We start from the raw sequence: 25,121 nt of genomic DNA on the forward strand, positions 1-25,121 counted from the left end.
TTACTGCCCCTCATTGTTTATACAGTTTATATAATTGAGATTATATAAATTGTAGATATTCTGAAGAGAAAGAGTACACACAAAATGGATAAGCTTCTTATGTCACTTTCATATTGTATTTTGGCAGGTTTTAATACTATCTATGGTCCAGCATTATTTCCTTATTACTTCACAAGCTGCTGGACTGCTCTTTAGTAGTTGTTTTGGAATCTCCCTCAGAAAATATTTTAGAACATATACGTATCCCGAGGGCATACAAATCACAGTGTGCTAGTTGACAGAATTTCAAAAAAAGATTCTTTGATTCCTGATGTTCAACTAGCAGAAGGATATTTCTGTCCTACTCTGGCAGTGGATTAAAAAAGATATTGTACATGTTTAGAATTCCATGCGCTGAAATATTATGTTCTACTAGTTGAAGAAATAGCTAAAATGACAATGAAAGGAGAAGTTATCATTATGGGAGATTTCAATCTTCCAGATATAAACTGGAAAACCAAAATAGCAAGTTCTACCAGGAGTACAGATATTCTAAATTCCCTACTGGGGTTATCTCTACAACAAGTGGTTGAGGAGCCAACCCGGAGGGAGGCCATTTTGGATTTGGTATTCACAAACGGGGATTCGGTATATGATGTCATTGTAGGCGAAACCTTGGGATCTAGTGATCACCAGTCAGTGTGGTTTAATATAAGAACTGTGAAAGAGTCCCACCACACAAAAACAAAAGTTTTAGATTTTAGAAAAACAGACTTTTCAAAAATGAAATTAGTCATAAATGAGTCCTTATCAGACTGGAACGGATTACATGGAGTCCAGGAGAAATGGGACTACTTAAAAGGTGCATTATTGAAGGCAACAGAAAATTGCATTAGACTTGTCAGTAAAAGCAAAAAAAGGAGGAGACCAATGTGGTACTCAGCAGAAGTGGCCCAAATCATTAAAAATAAAAAGCTAGCATTTTGTAATTATAAAAAAACCCAGAGCAATGAAGATAAGGAAATCTACAAGATTAGGCAGAGAGAGGCCAAGCAAGTTATAAGAACTTCTAAAGCGCAGGCAGAAGAAAAACTAGCTCAGTCTATGAAAAAAGGGGATAAGACATTCTTCAGATATATAAATGAAAAAAGGAAATTAAAACAAGGAATAACTAAATTAAAAACAAAGGACGGAAGGTATGTAGAAGAGAATAAAGGGCTAGCCGACTGCCTTAATGAATACTTCTGTTCAGTTTTTACAAAAGAAAAAGGAGAAGGACCTCCACTAGAAAGAATGACTATTAAATCGTTTGATGCATGTATCTTTACAGAGGAAGATGTTCTAAGTTTGCTGTCTAAGGTGAAGACAGATAAGTCACAGGGGCCTGATGAGATACACCCAAAATTATTAAAAGAGCTTAGTGGTGAGCTGGCAAAACCGTTAACAGATTTATTTAACCAATCATTAGTAACAGGAGTCGTCCCGGAAGATTGGAAATTGGCAAATGTCGTGCCCATTCACAAGAAAGGTAGTAGGGAGGAATCGAGCAACTATAGACCAGTGAGTCTGACATCAATAGTAGGCAAATTAATGGAAACCCTATTAAAGGATAGGATTGTGGAACATCTAAAATCCCATGGATTGCAAGATGAAAAACAACATGGGTTTACTTCAGGGAGATCATGTCAAACAAATCTTATAGATTTTTTTGACTGGGTGAATAAAATAATAGACGGTGGAGGTGCAGTAGACATCGCATATCTAGATTTTAGTAAGGCTTTTGACACTGTCCCACATAGAAGACTTATCAATAAACTGAAGTCATTGAGCATGGACTCCCATATTGTTGAGTGGATTAGGCAGTGGCTGAGTGACAGACAACAGAGGGTTGTAGTCAATGGAGAACATTCAAAACAAGGTAATGTTACCAGTGGGGTTCCACAGGGATCTGTACTGGGACCGATTTTGTTTAATATCTTCATAAGTGATATTGCAAAAGGCCTCGCTGGTAAGGTTTGTCTTTTTGCTGATGACACAAAGATATGTAACAGGGTTGATGTTCCTGGAGGGAAACGCCAAATGGAAAAGGATTTAGGAAAACTAGAAGAATGGTCAGAACTCTGGAAACTGAAATTTAATGTGGATAAGTGCAAGATAATGCACCTGGGGCGTAAAAACCCAAGGGCAGAATATAGAATATTTGACACAGTCCTGACCTCAGTATCTGAGGAAAGGGATTTAGGAGTAATTATTTCAGAAGACTTAAAGGTGGGAAGACAATGTAATAGAGCAGCACGAAATGCCAGCAGAATGCTTGGATGTATAGGGAGAGGTATAAGCAGTAGAAAGAGTGAAGTGCTTATGCCGCTGTACAGAACACTGGTGAGACCTCACTTGGAGTATTGTGCGCAGTACTGGAGGCCATATCTCCAGAAGGATATAGATACTCTAGAGAGAGTTCAGAGAAGAGCTACTAAACTAGTACATGGATTGCAGGATAAAACTTACCAGGAAAGGTTAAAGGACCTTAATATGTATAGCTTGGAAGAAAGAAGAGACAGAGGGGATATGATAGAAACTTTTAAATACATAAAGGGAATCAACTCGGTAAAGGAAGAGAGCATATTTAAAAGAAGAAAAACTACCACAAGAGGACACAGTTTTAAATTAGAGGGGCAAAGGTTTAAAAGTAATATAAGGAAGTATTACTTTACTGAGAGAGTAGTGGATGCATGGAATAGCCTTCCTGCAGAAGTGGTAGCTGCAAATACAGTAAAGGGGTTTAAGCATGCATGGGATAGGCATAAGGCCATCCTTCATATAAGATAGGGCCGGGGGCTATCCATAGTATTCAGTATATTGGGCAGACTAGATGGGCCAAATGGTTCTTATCTGCCGACACATTCTATGTTTCTATGTTTCTATGTTTCTATGTTACACAGTTTACCTAGAATGTATTCTTTCTATAGTCATGTCCAGCTTTAATACACTATACATACTTTACTATAAAATGAAGAAATACTGCACAATATAGTTTTTATCACAAAAAATAAGTAAATAAAGGTTGGCATTTCATTGGAATTTAACTGCCTATGTGTCTCTCCGTCTGTCTATCTATCTATCTATCTATCTATCTATCTATCTATCTACAGGGTGGGCCATTTATATGGATACACCTTAATAAAATGGGAATGGTTGGTGATATTAACTTCCTGTTTGTGGCACATTAGTATATGTGAGGGGGGAAACCTTGCAAGATGGGTGGTGACCATGGCGGCCATTTTGAAGTCGGCCAAAAACTTTTTGTTTTTTCAATAGGAAGAGGCTCATGTGACACATCAAATTGATTTTAACGTAACTTTATTCTTTCATGAGTTATTTACAATTTTCTGACCAGTGATAAAATGTGTTCAATGTGCTGCCCATTGTGTTGGATTGTCAATGCAACCCTCTTCTCCCACTCTTCACACACTGATAGCAACACCGCAGGAAAAATGCTAGCACAGGCTTCCAGTATCCGTAGTTTGAGGTGCTGCACATCTCGTATCTTCACAGCATAGACAATTGCCTTCAGATGACCCCAAAGATAAAAGTTTAAGGGGGTCAGATCGGGAGACCTTGGGGGCCATTCAACTGGCCCACGACAACCAATCCACTTTCCAAGAAACTGTTCATCTACGAATGCTCGGACCTGACACCCATAATGTGGTGGTGCACCATCTTGCTGGAAAAACTCAGGGAACGTGCCAGCTTCAGTGCATGAAGAGGGAAACACATCATCATGTAGCAATTTCGCATATCCAGTGGCCTTGAGGTTTCCATTGATGAAGAATGGCCCCACTATCTTTGTACCCCATATACCACACCATACCATATTTTTTTGTTCCAACAGTCTTGGAGGGAGATCCAATGTGGGTTAGTGTCAGACCAATAGCGGTGGTTTTGTTTGTTAACTTCACCATTCACATAAAAGTTTGCCTCATCACTGAACAAAGTCTTCTGCGTAAACTGAGGGTCCTGTTGCAATTTTTGTTTTGCCCATTCTGAAAATTCTGGGTCATCCTCGTTGAGATGCTGCAGTATCTGGAGTTTGTAAGGGTGCCATTTGTGAGTAGCTAATATCCGCCGAAGGGATGTTCGACTAATGCCACTCTCCAGTGACATGTGGCGAGTGCTACGCTGTGGGCTCTTGCTGAATTAAGCTAGGACAGCCACTGATGTTTCTTCATTAGAGACAGATTTCATGCGTCCACATTTTGGCAAATCCAACACTGAACCAGTTTTACGAAACTTAGCAAGCAGTTTACTAACTGTAGCATGGGAGATGGGTGGTCTCGTAGGGTGTCTTGCATTAAAATCTGCTGCAATGACCCGGTTACTGCGTTCACCAGACATCAACACAATTTCTATCCGCTCTTCACGTGTTAACCTCGGTGACATGTCAATGGCAACAAAGAGAAACTTGATAATAACTTATGAAAGAATAAAGTTACGTTACAACCAAGCACACCATTGTTTTTCTTGTGAAATTCCCAATAAGTTTGATGTGTCACATGACCCTCTTCCTATTGAAAAAACAAAAGTTGGATTCAAAATGGCCGACTTAAAAATGGCTGCCATGGTCACCACACATCTTGAAAAGTTTCCCCCCTCACATATACTAATGTGCCACAAACAGGAAGTTAATATCACCAACCATTCCCATTTTATTAAGGTGTATCCATATAAATTGCCCACCCTGTATGTCTGTATATGGGAAGGATAGACTGGAACCATATAAACACATAAAAAATCGTTGTCTAAGCAGCACTGGACATAAATTAATACAAGCTGTGACATTGGGGTGGTTTCATAGTAACATAGTTTGTTAGGCTGAAAAAAGACATCTGTCCATCCAGTTCCGCCTGTTTTCCTGCAAGTTGATCCAACAGATAGGGGGAAAAAAAGTGAAGTAGAAGCCAATTTTCCTAATTTCAGGGACTCCAATGAGGCAATCAGAATAACTCCCCAGATCAAAAACCCATCTCTAGTAACTATACCCTGTAATATTATTACACTCCAGAAATATATCCAGGCCCCTCTTGAACTCTTTTAGTGAATTCACCATCACCATGTCCTCAGGCAGAGAGTTCCATAGTCTCATTGCTCTTACCATAAAGAATCATCTTCTATGAATCCTCTTCTATGATGTCCCCTCATCAAAGTCCTTGGTATACATAGATGGTGGGAGAGATCTCTGTATTGACCCCTGATGTATTTATACATAGTTATTTTATCTCCCCTCAGTCATCTGTTTTTCTAAATTGAATAATCCTAATTTTGATAACCTTTCAGGGTACTGTAGTCCACTAATTCCAGTTATTACTTTAGTTGCCCTCTTCTGAACCCTCTCCAGCTCTGCTATGTCTGTATTGTTCACAGGAGCCCAGAACTGTACACAGTGTTCCATGTGTGGTCTGACTAGTGATTTGTAAAGTGGCAGGATTGTGCCCTTTTTGATGCAACCTATTATCTTATTGGCCTTGGCAGCAGCTGCCTGAAACTGGTTTCTGCAGCTTAGTTTGCTATTTACTAAAATTCCTAAGTCCTTCTCCATGTCAGTGTTACCTTGTGTTTTACCATTTAGTATGTACAAGTGACTTACATTATTCCTTCCCATGTGCATAACCTTACATTTGTCAGTGTTAAACCTCATTGGCCACTTCTCTGACCAAGCCTCCAATCTATCCAGATCCATCTGAAGCAGTATACTGTCCTCTTCTGTGTTAATTAATTTACACAGTTTAGTGTCATCTGCAAAAAAATGATATTTTAATGTACAAGTCTTCTACAAGATCATTAATTAATATACTGAAGACAATAGGATCAAAAATCAGTGAATTAAAGCGGTCAGATCTGGGTGTGTCTGCGCTCTGGATTATCTGGGGTATAAGCAACATTCAGAGAGAATAATCCTAAAACATAACATTTAATTTTTATGCTGAATAAAATCCTAAATATAGTGTGCAAAAAATCAGATACAAGGGATGAGTATAGGTATAGACCGCTATGTAAAGTGGTCCATGGTCATCCCAGTATCAAAAATTAAAAGTGCACGGCGGCACTGAGTAGGTAACCAGTGTGTCCTACCGGTACCCAGGGAAGGTCGTCAGAAGCAACTCCACACGATGTTTCAGTAGTGGTTCATCCTGTATAGATGGTCGGATGAATCGCAGGGAAAAGAGAAGTAGATGAAATCAAACATATGCATGTAGGGTCCCTATAGTAAACCCTATAGCTGTCGACGACTCAGCCACGTACTTGGTCTAGCTGGAGGTGCAAGATGGCTGTGCACCAATAAGTCCTTAAGACTTTGACCTCTTCTAAACGTCACCTGTGGGTGTTCATGCAGTACTTCTCGGACATCTGAATCCATAAGTAGGATAGGCCAGTGTCGTGCCAAAATCTCCCTTGATTCATTGGGAGAGCCGTCAAAAGTGGTAATGAACCTCACCTTTCTGTCACCCTCCTGTCTGGTCTTCGGAGTAAGCAAAGTCTCTCTAGGGGTGTTAGTAGCCCTCTGAAAAGCCCCTCTCAAAACCTTGTCGGGGTAACCCCTGGCCCTGAATCTTTGTCTAAGGTCAGCTGCCTGATGTAAATATTCATCCTCATCAGAGCAGTTCCTGCGTAAACGCAGGTATTGTCCATAGGGTATACCTCTCTCAAGTGGTAATGGGTGGCTACTCTGCCAATGCAGGACCGAGTTGGTAGTCGTGGTCTTGCGAAATACAGTTGTAGAGAGTTCGCCATCAGGTTTCTTGGAAATACGGACATCCAGAAAAGGAAGGGAACAATCATTGGTCTCGTAGGTAAAACGGAGACCAATGGAGTTGACATTAAGAAAGTCCACAAACCTTTTGAATTCCAGGGTGCCCGCATTCCAGACTATGAGGATGTCATCGATGTACCGGGCCCATATAGCGATGGGCCCGGTCATCGGTTCACCCTCTCCGAAAACAACGGTGGCCTCCCACCAGCCCAGGAGCAGGTTGGCATAGGACAGCGCACAGGAACAACCCATGGCCGTACCCCTGAGCTGGTGGTAAAGCCGACCGTCAAAGGTAAAGAAGTTGTGTGTCAGCAAAAATCTAAGCAGCTGTAAGACAAAGGTATTATGCGCCTTAAACTGTTGTCCTCGCATGCTAAGATAATAGCTGACTGCCAACAACCCAGCCTCATGTGGTATGGAGGAGTATAATGCCTCCACATCCACACTGGCTAGTAAGGAGTGATCATCGACACAAATACCCTCCACCCGTTTTAAAAGGTCCATTGTATCACGGGTGTAGGAGGGGAGTGCAACAACAAATGGCATTAGAATCTGGTCTATATATACCCCTATATTTTGTCCAATGCTCCCGATTCCGGCCACGATAGGTCTCCCCTTTAGTGGTCTAAGACCTTTATGGACCTTTGGAAGACTATAGAACGTAGCCACAATCGGGTGCCGGGGGTACATAAAGTCCAGCTCATCTTGTGAGATGAGATTCGACGCTCTACCAGCCAGGAGGATCTCTCTTAGTTCAACTAAGTACGGTGCTGTCGGGTTAGATGTTAGTAACTGATAGCTGTTTTTATCTTTAAGGATCTGTTCACACATAGATTGGTAATCTGATCGATTCATGATTACCGTGTTTCCGCCTTTATCCGACGGTTTGATAATTGTATCCTTATCATCCTTTAAGGACCTGATAGCCTGATGTTCCTCAGATGAACAGTTGTTGTAATGCGGGAAATGTTGCATAGCCATTAAGTCAGTGCTGACGAGCTGTAGAAAGACGTCCACACACGAAATGTCGCCGTCCGGCGGCATTTTGTTGCTTTTATTGCGCAAAGACGTGAATGGGCCAACACCCTGCAATGTATGGGCGTCCTCTGTGAGGCTATGCAACAATTCCACATCCCTCAGGATGTTAGTCGGTATGCCTAACAACTGACACTTCTTTTGTTCCGTAATCTTAAAATGTTTGTGCCACCTTAGTTTTCGTATGAACTGGTGTAGGTCTTTAACCCACATGAACATATCGTAATGGCGAGTGGGGACAAATGAAAGTCCTTTAGATAGTATCGCCATTTCGCTATGAGTAAGAGTGCGTTTGGAGAGGTTGATCACTTCGGGCCCAACAGGTCCCATGTGTTGGGACGGTTCCTGAGCGGGTAATTCACACCTTGGTCTAAAAAAACAAGTTTACCAGGGCCAGCTGAGCCTCTCCCCCTCCCTCTACCTTTCCCTTTTTTGTTGAAATTCTTTTGTTTATTTCTGTTGGGATTACCACCAGGTTCTCTATCACTATCTGAAACCTCAGTGTCAGTGGTGGAGATCTCAGAGGTAGCTTCTTTGGGGGCCGCTTCTCTTAGGACCAAATAGGCCTTGTTTTCTTTGAACTCGGCAAGGTCCTTGTTAAATTGCCTATGTTTACGTTCACGCAAGTAATACTGATATTTCTCAACAGTAGCTTGGAGTTGCTTCTCCTTGTTGAGAAAATCAGGATCACTTGAGAAAGTTTTGGTAACCTCAACTTGGGTGTTAAGTTTATCAGTGAGGCAAGTTAAATTTAGTCTTTCTTCCTCTAGTAAAAGTGTCATCAACTGAAGTGAACTTTTTGTGGCCAGCTGTTCCCAACGGGTGGTAAAACCGGGGCTACGTTGTTTCTGCACCGGGGTGACAGAAATACGGAGTCCTCGTGGTACTATGCCTTGCTTGATGTAATTATCAAGGCTCTGTACCTCCCACCAGCAGGCCAAATGTTCCTTATAAAGTCGATTAAGCTCCTTAAATGCGACTTTAAAGGAAGGTACACTCTTTTTTTGCTGATATGATCTATCAGAAAAGACCTCTGAGTATTAAGAAGTAATTGACATCTGAACTGCTTCTCATCTCTTCTGCTGTTCTGTACAGCCTCCGCGATCTCGCGATATCTAATGCGAGCTCGCGCATGCGCAGGAGTGCGTTCCGTATCAGGCACTCTGTCTGCGCTCCAAGCCTCGTTTCCATTCTGCGATGTGCGCATGCGCTACGCTTACGTGCAGGCGAGTAAGCACGCTCATTGGCCCTCATTACCGACGGCAGTGGCGGGAATCAAGGCGTATTTAAACAAGGAGGATACACCAGGTTAGTTGGCATCCCATATGCAGTCACTCTCATCTGAATACTGCATTTCTGTTTAACCTCTTACCGATGAGGTAGCCCACGAAGGGGCCAAATATCTTTGTGCACCTTATGACCATTTGACTGACCGTGTCAATTTTGGTCTGTAGGCTTGTCTGTTTTATCTAGGATTGACTTGCCTGTCATTACATCATCTCCCCTGATGAGCTGCCCTTTGTCCCGGCAGCGAAACGTGCATGTAGGGATTTGCCTATGCATATACAGGGACATTTAGTATTGTAGAATCAGGGACAGGTTCCGGACGGGGTCGTCCTTTTAAGGACGAGTGCCCTGTGGTCAGGCTGCTACCATACTTTTAGTATCAGGGTTTATGGTCAGACAGCTATAGGGTTTACTATAGGGACCCTACATGCATATGTTTGATTTCATCTACTTCTCTTTTCCCTGCGATTCATCCGACCATCTATACAGGATGAACCACTACTGAAACATCGTGTGGAGTTGCTTCTGACGACCTTCCCTGGGTACCGGTAGGACACACTGGTTACCTACTCAGTGCCGCCGTGCACTTTTAATTTTTGATACTGGGATGACCATGGACCACTTTACATAGCGGTCTATACCTATACTCATCCCTTGTATCTGATTTTTTGCACACTATATTTAGGATTTTATTCAGCATAAAAATTAAATGTTATGTTTTAGGATTATTCTCTCTGAATGTTGAAGACAATAGGACCCAATACTGATCTTTGACTCACTATATCTTCTACTCATAGAGAGGGATAACAGCTAGATGAACAAATTAACAATGTGTACTCTGTGCTATTTATATAGCATGGCAAAGTAAATAAACAGCTTGGTAGGTGAATAGTGTAGGCACGCTACAATTATTGGCTATCTTACAAGAAGCATTCATTTTGCGCTTGCTACACTAGGTAGAGATTGTTAACTAGATCATCTACAATTGCTCTGACACTACAACAAGAATAGTTTATTACATTACATACATACAACAGAACATACATTCTTTCCAGTAGAGGGCAGCTATTAGCCCGAGTAGCTAACATTTACTGTACCCTCACTGACAGATATTGTAATGGTAGTAAGAATAATCTATTTTGGTCATCACTAAATGGTTATGATAATAATGGGACAGCATTTGTGGATTTGATACAATTATAGGGTGTTTTTATTAGAGATCCACCATGTTTAGGTGTTCACATCAAGCGTCATATGAAGCAAAGTTTTGGCCTAAATATAAATTTCTTTTGTCAAGCTTACATGTACATAGCTCACTGTGGCATGGCGGAAGCAAAGGCGTACATGGACATTCTAATGGTAGTAAGAATAATGTCAAGCTCTGACCACTTATAGTAATTTTAAGAGCCATTATTCTATGATAATTAAAACATCTATGTTTTTCTCCTTCAGGCTCTTGAAGATGGCATAGCTGAACAGCTAGCTGTTGTGAAAACACTGAATGTATCTGGCGGAGAGATTGCTGAGCAGTCCTCAGCTGCAGACGCTGCTCGTATTAAGGATAATTTGACTGCCTTAAATTCTCGCTGGAACACAGTTAACAGAAAGTTACAGGAGAGAAGACGAAAGTGAGTACCTCTCTATGCATATAGAGTTTCTCTATTACTCAGCAATTCATGATTCACAGTGCTAATGAAATTAAAAGAGGTTGTCCAATTTTGTTAGTAGGGTGACCCGACGATAGGCTGATCCTCCCTACCACAGCATGGGACTGTCCTAAAGCATTGCACAAGCCCCACTAAAATTAATACAATGTTTTAGCATGTCAGGTCCTCCAGGGCAAGAGATGCTCCTTGTAGCCACATGCATTTATTTACTGGGGAGACCATTTTAGACCTTTCAGGGTCATTGAACCTTGAAAAAACTTTGAACATTTCATATTGATAAAGGTGGGTCTGAATGATGAGAGCCACTGATCATTAGAAAAAAGGATTCTATAACAATTCTACGGGTCCTTCTTCATTCCTGCTCATGCAGTACGGTATAGTATATAAGCCCTTCTCTCTCCTCCTTCTAGCAATCAAAACATTTGATATGTCATAATGACCTATCTAAGGTTTTTAAAAAGTTCAGTGATGCTTTAATCCCTTACTTTTTTGTAAATAACTATATTGAACCATAACTAAACTTGTCTGCTTTGTATCAATAACTTAATCTCTGCGAGCTCTTTGATGACAGGTTTAATAATTAAATTTCCTAAATAAAGTACTGAAAATATTGACACGGTTTGCAGTGGCAACATCTTGTGTGGCAAAATAATTCAGTCAATACTTTCTCTCTGTCTGTCTTAGCTGTTATGTATCCATATTACGCCACATGCCGATGAAAGTATTCAGTCCTTGTGTGTGCTGCTAGATTATGAATGATATTTACACTATTTTTTTAATTTGTAATTTATTGGAAAGTGTCTTTTAAAGCCAGAACATTTGTAAAGGGTTTTCTTATTTGATAATCTAAAAGAAAAAATGGTGATTACTTGATTGATAAAACAACTTGCAATGCCATTTCCAGGATAAGGCTAAAATATCTCATATCATTTTTCATCTCAAATTTGAGCATATTCCTCCATGTGCCATATTCACAATCCATTAGACTAATGCTCCCCCTGAAATAAAGTCAAAACTGAGTTTTTGATATATAAGAAGTTGCTTGATATCATGTTTTTACTCCACTAAATGAATCTATAACCCCTTAGAGGTATCTGCTGTACATTTACAATGTATATTGGGAGTTTAAATATGATATCAAAGCCAGAGGGTGAAACTATGCTTCACAGATGACACCTATAGGCAGTGTCTGTGATTGGTGATAACTCTGATCATTGACACTTAACCTCTCAAATGGCACAGTCAATAGCATTTTGAGTATGTGACCCCTAATAACCCCTCCCTTTCCCCTGGCTGTGATATTACAGATTGCCAATTGGTTGTCATCATAGCCTGGAGCCTTGTGAAGGCTCTCAGATCTGTCATTGTAATTCTTCTATTAAGCACCTTCTGTGGCAAGTCTTAATAGGAAGACCATATACTATGGTTTTTAAGTATTGCAGTGTAGTATATATGTGATCAAACAATGACATGCTTAAGGATGTGACAATGTTATGGGTATCAGAATATGACAATATCAAGCAATTTTTAAAGGTTTAAAATTTTAAAGGTATTATAGCAAAAACAAAAAAAATATATATAAACTTGGTATCACTGTAATCATACTGATGTGCATAATGGAAGTAATATTTTATTTTTACCACACAGTAAACATTGTGAAAGCAAAACAAAAAAAAAATGACCGGATTGTTTTTTTTTTCCGATTTTTCAGTATATTATGGTAAATTTAATGGCGTCATTACAAAAATAAAACTTTTCTGACAAACAAATAAGTCCTCATATGGCTGGATGAACAGAAAAGTAAAAAAACGTGCAGAGCTAAAAACAAAAAAGAGAAGAAAAAAAAACATTTTTATAGCTCCAATGGTATTTTAAGACATTTGTTTGGTAATATCAATTCATAAAGTCAATAAACATTGCATTTTATGCTAGGTATTCAGTGCATGTGTATTTTATGTTCTTAGATTTATTTATTGTACACAATTTTCCACAATGACTTCAGTAGAGAAAATACATGTACTGTATAGAAGCAAAATATGGATAATACAAGTAAACAGGAGAAACACCCACACTTTGTTAGTCTTCAGTATTTTCTGCACCTTATGAAAAAAGCAGTCTGGTAAAAACCTTGCACATAATACTAGTGTTGAGTGACCAAGATCCGAAGTCAATTTGTTCAAAACATCGTTTGAATGCTATATGGAGATTTGTCTCCATACAGCATTCAAATGTATGGGCTCCAGCAAGGGAAATTCGTTATCACCGTTTCGCGGGACTTCAGTAAATAACTTCGATTTAAAATCTTGAAAACCATTTTAAAACTTGGATCCGAAGTCGGCTTTAGTACCGAGGTACTGGCTGGTACTAAAGCCGAATTTGGATTCAAGTTATTAAATGGTTTTCATGTTTAAATTTTTATGGTCAAAGTTATTCACCGAAGTCTCGCGGAATTTCAGTGAATAACTTCGGCCATAAGTTTTTAAATAATGAATTTAACTTCGCCAGAGCCTATACATTTTAATGCTCTACGGAGATGGGTGTCCGTACAGCATTAGAACAAACTTTTGAACAAATTTACCTTGAATCTTGGACCTGAAGCTTGATTCACTCAACACTATATAATACAAAAGTTTATATTTTGATCCCTTCAACTTTGCACTTGGCAACTGTTAAAACATCAGTTTTTGGTCAGTATCAGAGATGAGCAAATTTTAAAAAAAAATTAGATTTGGCCAGTTTGCTGAAATTTTCTGAAAAGATTCAATTCCAATTTATTTGCAGTGAATCACATAAAAAAAAACTGATAGTTCCTGGCTGCAGAGAGCCTGTATAGTGGTGTAGAATACTGTGCCTTGCAGTAACACGCATAGGGAGTCTGCTGTGGTAGTCAAACAATACTGTGAGTGAGCATGGCACACACATGACAGGCGTCGCTCTTAGAATCACTGCATACTTCACTAATTTGGGCAGTTACAGGGCCTAAACTGACTAAATAACTCAAGTGTGAACTCAGCCTTACAGGTCGATGCAGGTATAAAGAACTGTTCAGAAGCCCAAGATCCTACTATAACATGAAAGAGCACACTACTTTTACACCATCAGCAGCGGATTCCACATAGATGTTTACAGAACCTGTTGTATTAAACACATATACAAGTAGATCCTCCCTGATAGAGTGGAGAGGGTATCAGCAGTAAATTTGTGTTGAGGTCACTGATTATTTTGCCCTTCCTCTGATCCGTCAGAACAATAACCCCCCAAAAAACAGATCCTGTCTGTTCAGCATCCGCCTTTACTCGGTCAGTATTTGGTCAGTAATCCATCAGTATTCCTAAGCCAAAAAACAAGGAGTGGACCCAAAGCAAAGATGACACGTGAATGATTTGCATGTCTTCTGTGTTTTGTACCCACTCCTGCTTCGGCTACCAAATCATAAGCCAATTCTGATGGGACCATGTCATACAGGCCTTACAGCTGCTACACAGACATGATCCATTGTGCATGTCATTTTTCCTTCCTTCCTTCTGACAGATCAGAAGAAGGGTCAAATAAATGATAATGTCAACCAGACCAAAAAAGGCAAAATAGTGGCCCAGTCATGGAGTGGGGGGGGAGGGGGAGAACAGCTTGAGAAGTCCACAGAGTGGCCCAATGACATAATGTGGAGGGGGCAGCAGCAGCAGCATGAGGAGACCACAGAGTGGCCCATTTACATAGTGTTGAGTAATGAGGAGCGGCAGGAATAACGAATATTGTAGAATATTCGTTATATTCTACATTTTTTTTACTCAAAAAATCGTCAGTCATTAATGAATATTGTAAAAAATTAATATATAGCACTATATTGAATATAGTGCTATATATTAGTTTTTTAGAATATGTGTCATTTTTTTCCATCTGAAGTTATGATTCCTCCCTGCTTAAATTGCTTGATAAGCAACTTAAGCAGGGAGGAATCAAAACTTTAGATGGAAAAAAATGACAAAAATGCTAAAAAATGAATATATAGCACTATATTGACCCATGCCTGTATTGATCGCATAGGATTTTTCAAGTAAGAAAAAATTGATGAATATTCGGAAAAAAATTAATATATTGCACTATATTTTCTCGAAGTTGTGATATTCCTGATAAATATTCGTAATTTGAATATTCGCACTCAACACTAGTGTTGAGGAGGCAGAAGTATGAGGTGGCCACAGAGTGGCCCAATGACATAATGTTGAGTTAGCATCAGCATGAGGAGGCCACAGACTGGCAAGGTGACATAGTGTGTAGGTGTCAGCGGCAGCAGCATGAGGAGGCCACAGAGTGGCCCAGTGACATAGTGTTAATTTAGCAGCAGCATGAGGAGGCCACAGAGTGGCAAGGTGACATAGTGTGTAGGTAGCAGCAGCAGCATATGGAGGCCACAGAGTGGCACAATGACAGAGTGTGGAGGCGGCAGCTGCATGAGGAGACCACAGAGTGGCCCAGAGACAGAGTTGTGAGTTGGCAGCAGCATGAGGAGACCACAGAGTGGCAAGGTGTCATAGTGTGGAGGAGGCAGCAGCATGAGGAGGCCACAGAGTGACCTAGTGACATAGTGTTGATTTAGCAGCAGCATGAAGAGACCACAGAGTGGCAAGGTGACATAGTATGGAGGTGGCAGCAGCAGCATGAGGAGACCACAGAGTGGCCCAGATACAGAGTTGTGAGTTGGCAGCAGCATGATGAGACCACAGAGTGGCAAGGTGACATAGTGTGGAGGTGGCATCAGCATCAGTATGAGGACACCACAGAGTGACCCAGTGACATAGTGTTGAGTTAGCAGCAGCATGAGGAGACCACAGAGTGGCAAAGTGACATAGTGTGGAGGTGGCAGCAGCAGCAGCATTAGGAAGCCACAGAGTGGCACAATGACAGTGTGGAGTTGGCAGCAGCAGCATGAGGAGACCTGAGTGGTGACATGGCAGCAGCATCAGGAAACCACAAAGTGACCCAGTGACATAGTGTTGAGTTAGCAGCAGCATGAGTAGACCACAGAGTGGCAAGATGACATAGTGTGGAGGTGGCAGCAGCAGCATAAGGAAGCCACAGAGTAGCACAATGACAGTGTGGAGGTGGCAGCAGCAGCAGCATGAAGAGACCTGAGTGGTGACATGGCAGCAGCAGCAGGAAACCACAGAGTGACCCAGTGACAGAGTAGGGAGGTAGGTGGCAATAACAGTACCTGATGATAATGTTGGGTGTAAGAAGGAGCACTTGGCATCAGATGTTTGGCATCAGGCGGGTGGCAGCATCAGAATAGTTTGAGGCAGGTAGCCTTTTTTGTCAAGGTTTGGGTGAGGTAGCATGGATGATCTAATCTAATCAGGCATTGGTGTGTGGAAATCCTGGCTGATCCATGCCTGATTCATCTTGACAAATGTCAGTCTCTCCACATTTTGGGTGGACAGGCAAGTTCTTCTTGGGGTAACTATGGCCCCCACCACACTAAACACCTGCTCTTATATCACACTACTGGCTGGGCAGGACAAACTCAGCCAGTTGTGGCCACAAATCCAGTTTGGCTGTTTAGTAGTACAGCGGATATTTAATGTGGGGTAGCAGGGTGCTGTCTAAGTATGCCACCACCTGCTGGTTCAGATTCTTCTCCAGGTCTAGCTGTTGCTGCTAGTGAGTAGTTTTTTCACTTGGCGGGTTAGGAAAGCTGCTCATTAATGACTCTAGAGTCAAGCTGCTGCTGATGGAGCTGGTACTGCTCCTACACCCCCACCCCGCCACAACAGCCATGGCAGTGGAACGAGAGCACAGAAGGCGCCCCTGGTCAGACCTGCGACATGATGGACGATTGCATAGGATATCTCTATAGCAGTTCAGTTTTTCCACAGCGGATGTAAAAAAGGCCCTCATTTTGGACCGGTAGCAAGGGTCCAACAAGGTGGGGCGCCAGAAGTCTTCACTCTACCAAATAGTGACTATTCGGCTGTCACTACCCAAGCAAGTGAGGAGGGACTCCCTGCCTCCATCTCCACTGCATACTGCCACGGTGTGCCTGGGTCATCTGCCTCGTCTTCCTCATCTCCCTCTTGCTCTTCCGGCTGCTCCTACTCCTCCTCTCCTGTCACTTGTGTAGAAAAACCACCCATTTCGCTACACATTGCTTGTGCTCCAATGTCTTCCTCATCCTTCTCCAGTTCAGTCCCCACAGGGCTCAAATGGCCGTGAGATCTAGGTGCCATGTCTCCAGTCCCCTGACCATCCAGATTTACCAGCATCTGTTTCAGGACATGAAGCAGTGGAATGACGTTGTTTATTCAATAGTCCTGGCGACTGGCAAATAACCTGGCATCCTCAGAGGGCCTGAGCAAATGAAAGGTGTCACGCATGAGCTGCCACTGGCTGACATCAAAGTTACACAGTTAAGTACTCCTGTCTGCTTGAATCATCAAAAAATCATTTTGCTCTTTCTCTGTTCGTGTATTCGGTCCAACATATAAAGGGTGTAATTCCAACGGTGGAATCGTCACATATCAGCCTATTTTGTGGGACCCTGTTCTGCCGCTGCATCTCAAGGAGGATGTGTTTGGCAGTGTACGAGTGGCTGAAGTGCATGCAAAGTTTCCTGGCCATTTTTAGGATGTCTTGCAGGTGGGTAGAAGACTTCAGGAGCCGCTTGACAACCAGATTGAACATGTGTGCCATGCAGGGCGCATGGCTCATCCCTCCTTGACGCAGTGTCGACACCACCTGGCCAAGTTGTTGGTTTGGCTTGCCAGGAACTACATTTACCCAGTGGGCCGTAAAGGACATGTATTGTCCCTGACCGTAGTTACAGCTCCACACGTTTGCGCTGCAGTGCACTTTGGCAGACACCGACAGGCTCAAGGACTGGCCCACCTTCTGTTCTACATATTTGTGCAGGGTTGTTACTACATTTTTGGCAAAGAAATGATAGCTTGGGACTCTCCACCTCGGCTCGGCACAAGCCATCAGTTCTCCGAAAGGTGCAGAGTCCACCACTTGGAAAAGGGAGGGACTGCAGCACCAGCAAATTGGCCAGGAGCACATTCAGCTTCTGCACTGCCTGAAATCGGGTGCGTGCCACTGGGTGATGCAGCAGTTGATGTGGCAGGCTGGACCACCACATTGGAGCCACGATTCTCCATGGCCACTTTATGATGTTGCTGTATATGTTGACGCAGGGCCGTGGTGCCAACTCACTCACTGACTGCTACCGCCGCTGCCTCAGTGAACCCCTGCACCACTACTTTCCAGGCAGGTAGGCTCCTGCGAAGCTTGTGTACTACCCCAGGCATCTTTGGCACCCAACCTCCCACTGCAGCCACCCTGCTGACTCCCGGCCACGCTACCGACTTTCTGGCTGTGCTGCCTCACGCGCAAGATGCCACCCTCTTCTCTCGATGATGATGAAGCCCTTTCGTCACCCTGCTCCCAATTGCGATCAGCTACATCATCATCGAGTACTGCGGGCGCGTCAGTGATGTCCTTCTCAACGGTCTGTTAGCCAGGAGCCTGGCCACTTGCAACACCAGCTACCAACCCACTCTCCTTCTCACTACTTGCCCGCCTACTGGATGTTTCTTCCAGATCTTGGCTGTCAGCAGCTGCTGACTGTCCTCTAGTAGCTCGTCCTTGCTGTATAGTTGAGCTGAGCCCACAGCATATAATACTTCTCTGGCTTAGGGAACAGAAAAGGACAGAGGCATGTTGAGGACAGGTGAGGTCACAGGGCCTGCTCCCGGGCCATGCCAACTAATGGTTGTGTCTGATAAACCCACCGACTCTTGGCTGGGGGAGTCTGATGTCACTTGGGACGAAGTGGATGACCGAATCAACCATTCAAAAACTGCTGGATTGCTGGACAAGACACCACCGCTAGCTGACACTGGGCCTCTTGAAGTAACCCCTGTGCCTGCACCAGAAATATTTAGGCCTCTGCCCCTCCCCTGTACGGGGCCTGTCACTTCTCTGTCTGACATACTGTTAGATCAAATAAGTAAATAAAAAGGAAATTAATACACCCCAAAAAAAGCTGTAATTTTGTCACTTTACCACACAACGGCAAATAATACTTTTTTTTCCCACTAATACACGACAAAAAAGGCTTTAGAACATATAACTTCACCGCTGAACGGCTAATATTTTTTTTTTTCCCACTAATACACTCCAAAAAGGGTTGTCATTTTCTCACTTCACCACACAACGGCTAAAAAACACTTTTGTTCCCAACTTATACACTCTAAAAAGGGACTTTTACACAGCAAAAAAGGCTTTAGAACATATAACTGCACCACAAAAGTGCTAATAAGACATAGGAATATTTCCTAGTAATACATCCTATTAATGGCTGTATCACCCAGCACTTGCACCCCAATAAAAAGAATGGTTTGCTGGAATTACAAAGGCATCATCTATTGAAAACCTGAAAGCAGCAGTATAATTAGATCCCCAGTAAGTGCAGCAAGGTGTAATAATATTGTTTCTATTACCCAGGATGTACAGTCGTGGCCAAAAGTTTTGAGAATGACACAAATGTTAGTTTTCACAGAGTTTGCTGCTAAACTGCTTTTAGATCTTTGTTTCAGTTGTTTCTATGATGTAGTGAAATATAATTACACACACTTCATACTTTCCAAAGGCTTTTATCGACAATTACATGACATTCATGCAAAGAGTCAGTATTTGCAGTGTTGGCCCTTCTTTTTCAGGACCTCTGCAATTCGACTGGGCATGCTCTCAATCAACTTCTGGGCCAATTCCTGACTGATAGCAACCCATTCTTTTATAATCACTTCTTGGAGTTTGTCAGAATTAGTGGGTTTTTGCTTGTCCACCCGCCTCTTGAGGATTGACCACAAGGTCTCAATGGGATTAAGATCTGGGGAGTTTCCAGGCCATGGACCCAAAATGTCAACGTTTTGGTCTCCGAGCCACTTAGTTATCACTTTTGCCTTATGGCACGGTGCTCCATCGTGCTGGAAAATGCATTGTTCTTCACCAAACTGTTGTTGGATTGTTGGAAAAAGTTGCTGTTGGAGGGTGTTTTGGTACCATTCTTTATTCATGGCTGTTTTTTTGGGCAAAATTGTGAGTGAGCCCACTCCCTTGGATGAGAAGCAACCCCACACATGAATGGTCTCAGGATGCTTTACTGTTGGCATGACACAGGACTGATGGTAGCGCTCACCTTTTCTTCTCCGGACAAGCCTTTTTCCAGATGCCCCAAACAATCGGAAAGAGGCTTCATCGGAGAATATGACTTTGCCCCAGTCCTCAGCAGTCCATTCACCATACTTTCTGCAGAAGATCAATCTGTCCCTGATGTTTTTTTTGGAGAGAAGTGGCTTCTTTGCTGCCCTTCTTGACACCAGGCCATCTTCCAAAAGTCTTCGCCTCACTGTGCGTGCAGATGCGCTCACACCTGCCTGCTGCCATTCCTGAGCAAGCTCTGCACTGGTGGCACTCCGATCCCGCAGCTGAATCCTCTTTAGGAGACTATTCTGGCGCTTGCTGGACTTTCTTGGACGCCCTGAAGCCTTCTTAACAAGAATTGAACCTCTTTCCTTGAAGTTCTTGATGATCCTATAAATTGTTGATTGAGGTGCAATCTTAGTAGCCACAATATCCTTGCCTGTGAAGCCATTTTTATGCAACGCAATGATGGCTGCACGCGTTTCTTTGCAGGTCACCATGGTTAACAATGAAAGAACAATGATTTCAAGCATCACCCTCCTTTTAACATGTCAAGTCTGCCATTTTAACCCAATCAGCCTGACATAATGATCTCCAGCCTTGTGCTCGTCAACATTCTCACCTGAGTTAACAAGACGATTACTGAAATGATCTCAGCAGGTCCTTTAATGACAGCAATGAAATGCAGTGGAAAGTTTTTTTTGGGATTAAGTTAATTTTCATGGCAAAGAAGGACTATGCAATTCATCTGATCACTCTTCATAACATTCTGGAGTATATGCAAATTGCTATTATAAAAACTTAAGCAGCAACTTTTCCAATTTCCAATATTTATGTAATTCTCAAAACTTTTGGCCACGACTGTACACTTCTCTATTGGACCCTGTTCTCCTTTTAGACTCCATTCACACATCTGTAATAATGGATCCACATCCGTTGCGCAAATTGCGGAACGGGTGCGGAGCCATTCATTCTCTATGGTATCGGAATGGATGCGGAGAGCACACTCCGGAAAAAAATAAAACATGTCCTATTCATGTCCGCAATTGGTGCCGGCCGGGTGTATTGCGGATCCGCAATGCACTACAGACGTGTGAAAGGACCCTTATAGTGTGGAATAATTCCTCCCTATCCTTTCCCTACACTTTTAATGATCTTTTCCTGAACATCTATTCAGCAAAATAAAAGTGTTAAAGTTTTTCCTAGCACTGTCCCTAGTGCCTGCTAATGTCTCTCCCTGCACTAAGTACTCTGTAGAATGGCTGAATCCAAGATGGCTGAGGCTATTTATAGGGCTGTGACATCACAGGGCTGGCTGGCTGCTTATTGGCTGCATGCATGGCATTTTGGGTGATCCCTCGTTCCTAGAGTTCTTTGCTACATGTCCTAAAATGTGCACCAGCCATTTTAGGAAAAAAATTAATTTTTTACCACAAAGTGTGAGGAAATTTGGATTTGGTGCAAATTGAAATTTTCATGAAATTCGGATTAGAATTCCACTTCGTTAACTTCAATTCACTTATCTCTAGTCAGTATTTTTTTTATTAGTATCTGTGATCCAAAACTAAGAGTGGGTCCAAAACAAGAAAATATCCACCAAACCTTTACATTATATATTTAATCTGTAGGTTGCACTACTGACTACTTACAAAAACTGATGAAAAATACTAATTAGAGATGAACATGAAGAAGAAAGTTTACATGACATCAAGCAATGCCCTGGACAGTGGCCTCGCCCATAATGCCTTGCAGTTACTCTTAGCCAATCAAAAGGGACAATATTTATGTGTCTTTCATAGACATAGTATAAGATCTCAACCTGGAAATGAATCTGTATTCTGAGTTTGTAAATTGATTTGATACAACAGGTTTAAAAGGTGTTGGCTGTTTCTGGCTACAATTGACAAACCTGTTTGTAAGATGACTATATGACACTTACAAATATACAGTGCCTTGCAAAAGTATTCACTCCCTTGACTTTTTTCGTGTTTTGGCACATTACAGCCTTAAGTTTAAAGTTTTTTTATCTGAATTTTATGTGATGGATCAGAACACAATAGTCTAAGTTGGTGAAGTGAAATGAGAAAAATATATAAATAAAACTATTGTTTAGAAATAAAAAACGGAAAATTGGCATGTGCATATGTATTATTATTTATATTTTTCGCTTTATAAGACGCACTTTTTTCCCTCCAAAGTGGAGGAAAAAACTCAGTGCGTCTTATAAACGCTAGGTGACCACAAATGTGCATGCTGCGGCAGCTCAGGAGCTTTTACTAATGGCTCCTGAGCTGCTATAAAACTGTGGGCGGGCGGCCGGGAGTTAGCTCAGGCTGGCAGCAGAAGTTAGCTTTCAGTGAAGCATCCATCCCGCGCATACATCGCAGCACTAAGCAGCACCTTGGGCGGGCTGACGGCTTCACTAAATGCTAAATTATGCCGTCATCCCGCGCTTCCATTTATAACATTCATTATCGTTGGGCTGGCAGCTTCTCTGTATGCACTGTACTGATGCCAGCCCGCATGTTCTTCACTTACACCATCAGGAGGTTCCCATTTTCTGTGCTGACTTGGTGCCCAGCTGATTGGTGGTGAGCGCGTCCTGCTCCCCCCCTGCCTCCACCAATCAACTCCCTACATTTCTTCCGCCAGCTCTCTCCTGTCCTGGTACCGTAGATTGCTGCCTAAGTCCCTTGGTGAGGACAGCTCAAGGGCAATATGCAGTACCATAATGAAAAATATGTGCGAAATATGACTATGTACTGCAGTATGTGGGTGGATTCCTATGGATGTGGGGGTTATAGTCATATTTAAAATAAACACTGTTCTGTAATTGGCATGTGTCTATATTAAATATGACTATACAGGGAGTGCAGAATTATTAGGCAAGTTGTATTTTTGAGGATTAATTTTACATGTTCTCAATGAACCCAAAAAACTCATTAATATCAAAGCTGAATATTTTTGGAAGTAGTTTTTAGTTTGTTTTTAGTTTTAGCTATTTTAGGGGGATATCTGTGTGTGCAGGTGACTATTACTGTTCATAATTATTAGGCAACTTAACAAAAAACAAATATATACCCATTTCAATTATTTATTTTTACCAGTGAAACCAATATAACATCTCAACATTCACAAATATACATTTCTGACATTCAAAAACAAAACAAAAACAAATCAGTGACCAATATAGCAACCTTTCTTTGCAAGGACACTCAAAAGCCTGCCATCCATGGATTCTGTCAGTGTTTTGATCTGTTCACCATCAACATTGCGTGCAGCAGCAACCACAGCCTCCCAGACACTGTTCAGAGAGGTGTACTGTTTTCCCTCCTTGTAAATCTCACATTTGATGATGGACCACAGGTTCTCAATGGGGTTCAGATCAGGTGAACAAGGAGGCCATGTCATTAGATTTTCTTCTTTTATACCCTTTCTTGCCAGCCACGCTGTGGAGTACTTGGACGCGTGTGATGGAGCATTGTCCTGCATGAAAATCATGTTTTTCTTGAAGGATGCAGACTTCTTCCTGTACCACTGCTTGAAGAAGGTGTCTTCCAGAAACTGGCAGTAGGACTGGGAGTTGAGCTTGACTCCACCCTCAACCCGAAAAGGCCCCACAAGCTCATCTTTGATGATACCAGCCCAAACCAGTACTCCACCTCCACCTTGCTGGCGTCTGAGTCGGACTGGAGCTCTCTGCCCTTTACCAATCCAGCCACGGGCCCATCCATCTGGCCCATCAAGACTCACTCTCATTTCATCAGTCCATAAAACCTTAGAAAAATCAGTCTTGAGATATTTCTTGGCCCAGTCTTGACGTTTCAGCTTGTGTGTCTTGTTCAGTGGTGGTCGTCTTTCAGCCTTTCTTACCTTGGCCATGTCTCTGAGTATTGCACACCTTGTGCTTTTGGGCACTCCAGTGTAGTGATGTCGCGAACATAAAATTTTCAGTTCGCGAACAGCGAACGCGAACTTCCGCAAATGTTCGCGAACTGGCGAACCGGGCGAACCGCCATAGACTTCAATAGACAGGCGAATTTTAAAACCCACAGGGACTCTTTCTGGCCACAATAGTGATGAGAAAGTTGTTTCAAGGGGTCTAACACCTGGACTGTGGCATGCCGGAGGGGGATCTATGGCAAAACTCCCATGGAAAATTACGTAGTGGACGCAGAGTCGGGTTTTAATCCATAAAGGGCATAAATCAACTAACATTCCTAAATTGTTTGGAATAACGTGCTTTAAAACATCCAGTGTGTGTATACGATCAGGTATGATGTTGTATCGATCAGGTAGTGTAAGGGTTACGCCCGCATCACAGACATTGACAGACCAAACTCCCCTTTTAATGCACCGCAAACAGTTCATTTGCACAACCGCAAACTCCCCATTTGCACAAGGTTGGATACCAAGCTAGCCACGTCCCGGTGATGTCATTGAAGGTTTCTTCCTCCACCCAGCCACGTACAACACCAAGGGTCCCCGAAAGGTCAATTGAATTGATTTTTCGAACGGGGAGATGGTTAAAAAAACGCTGGCTCCCTCCCCTTTGTTTTTATCCACGGTGACTGCGTCTGCGCCGTGCAATTTACTGTCACACCCGATATGAGTGGTATTTTCTGTAGTACTATTCTCATCAGTTTAATCCCTCTAACGTCCCCGACTCCCCAATCTGGGGGCCATTTATTAAACAGATTTTTCGGACGGGGAGATGGTTAAAAAAACGCTGGCTCCCTCCACTCTGTTTTAATCCACGGTGACTGCGTCTGCGCCGTGCAATTTACTGTCACACCCGATATGAGTGGTATTTTCTGTAGTACTATTCTCATCAGTTTAATCCCTCTAACGTCCCCAATCTGGGTGCCATTTATTGAATAGATTTTTCGAACGGGGAGATGGTTAAAAAAAACCTGGCTCCCTCCACTCTGTTTTAAACCACGGTGACTGCGTCTGCGCCGTGCAATTTACTGTCACACCCGATATGAGTGGTATTTTCTGTAGTACTATTCTCATCAGTTTAATCCCTCTAACGTCCCCAATCTGGGTGCCATTTATTGAATAGATTTTTCGAACGGGGAGATGGTTAAAAAAACGCTGGCTCCCTCCACTCTGTTTTAAACCACGGTGACTGCATCTGCGCCGTG

General features: G+C 42.3%; 1 protein-coding gene across 1 annotated transcript in view; it reads left to right on the forward strand.

Moving 5' to 3' along the window:
* Positions 1–25,121, forward strand: part of DMD (dystrophin) — a 3,443,536-nt gene that overhangs the window by 2,198,653 nt on the left and 1,219,762 nt on the right. Inside the window, 1 exon segment of the mRNA XM_040424996.1 lies at positions 10,562–10,737. Coding sequence (XP_040280930.1) covers positions 10,562–10,737 — 176 coding nt within the window.

Source organism: Bufo bufo, chromosome 3 (genome assembly GCF_905171765.1).
Source record: "Bufo bufo chromosome 3, aBufBuf1.1, whole genome shotgun sequence".
NCBI classification, from domain to species: domain Eukaryota; kingdom Metazoa; phylum Chordata; class Amphibia; order Anura; family Bufonidae; genus Bufo; species Bufo bufo.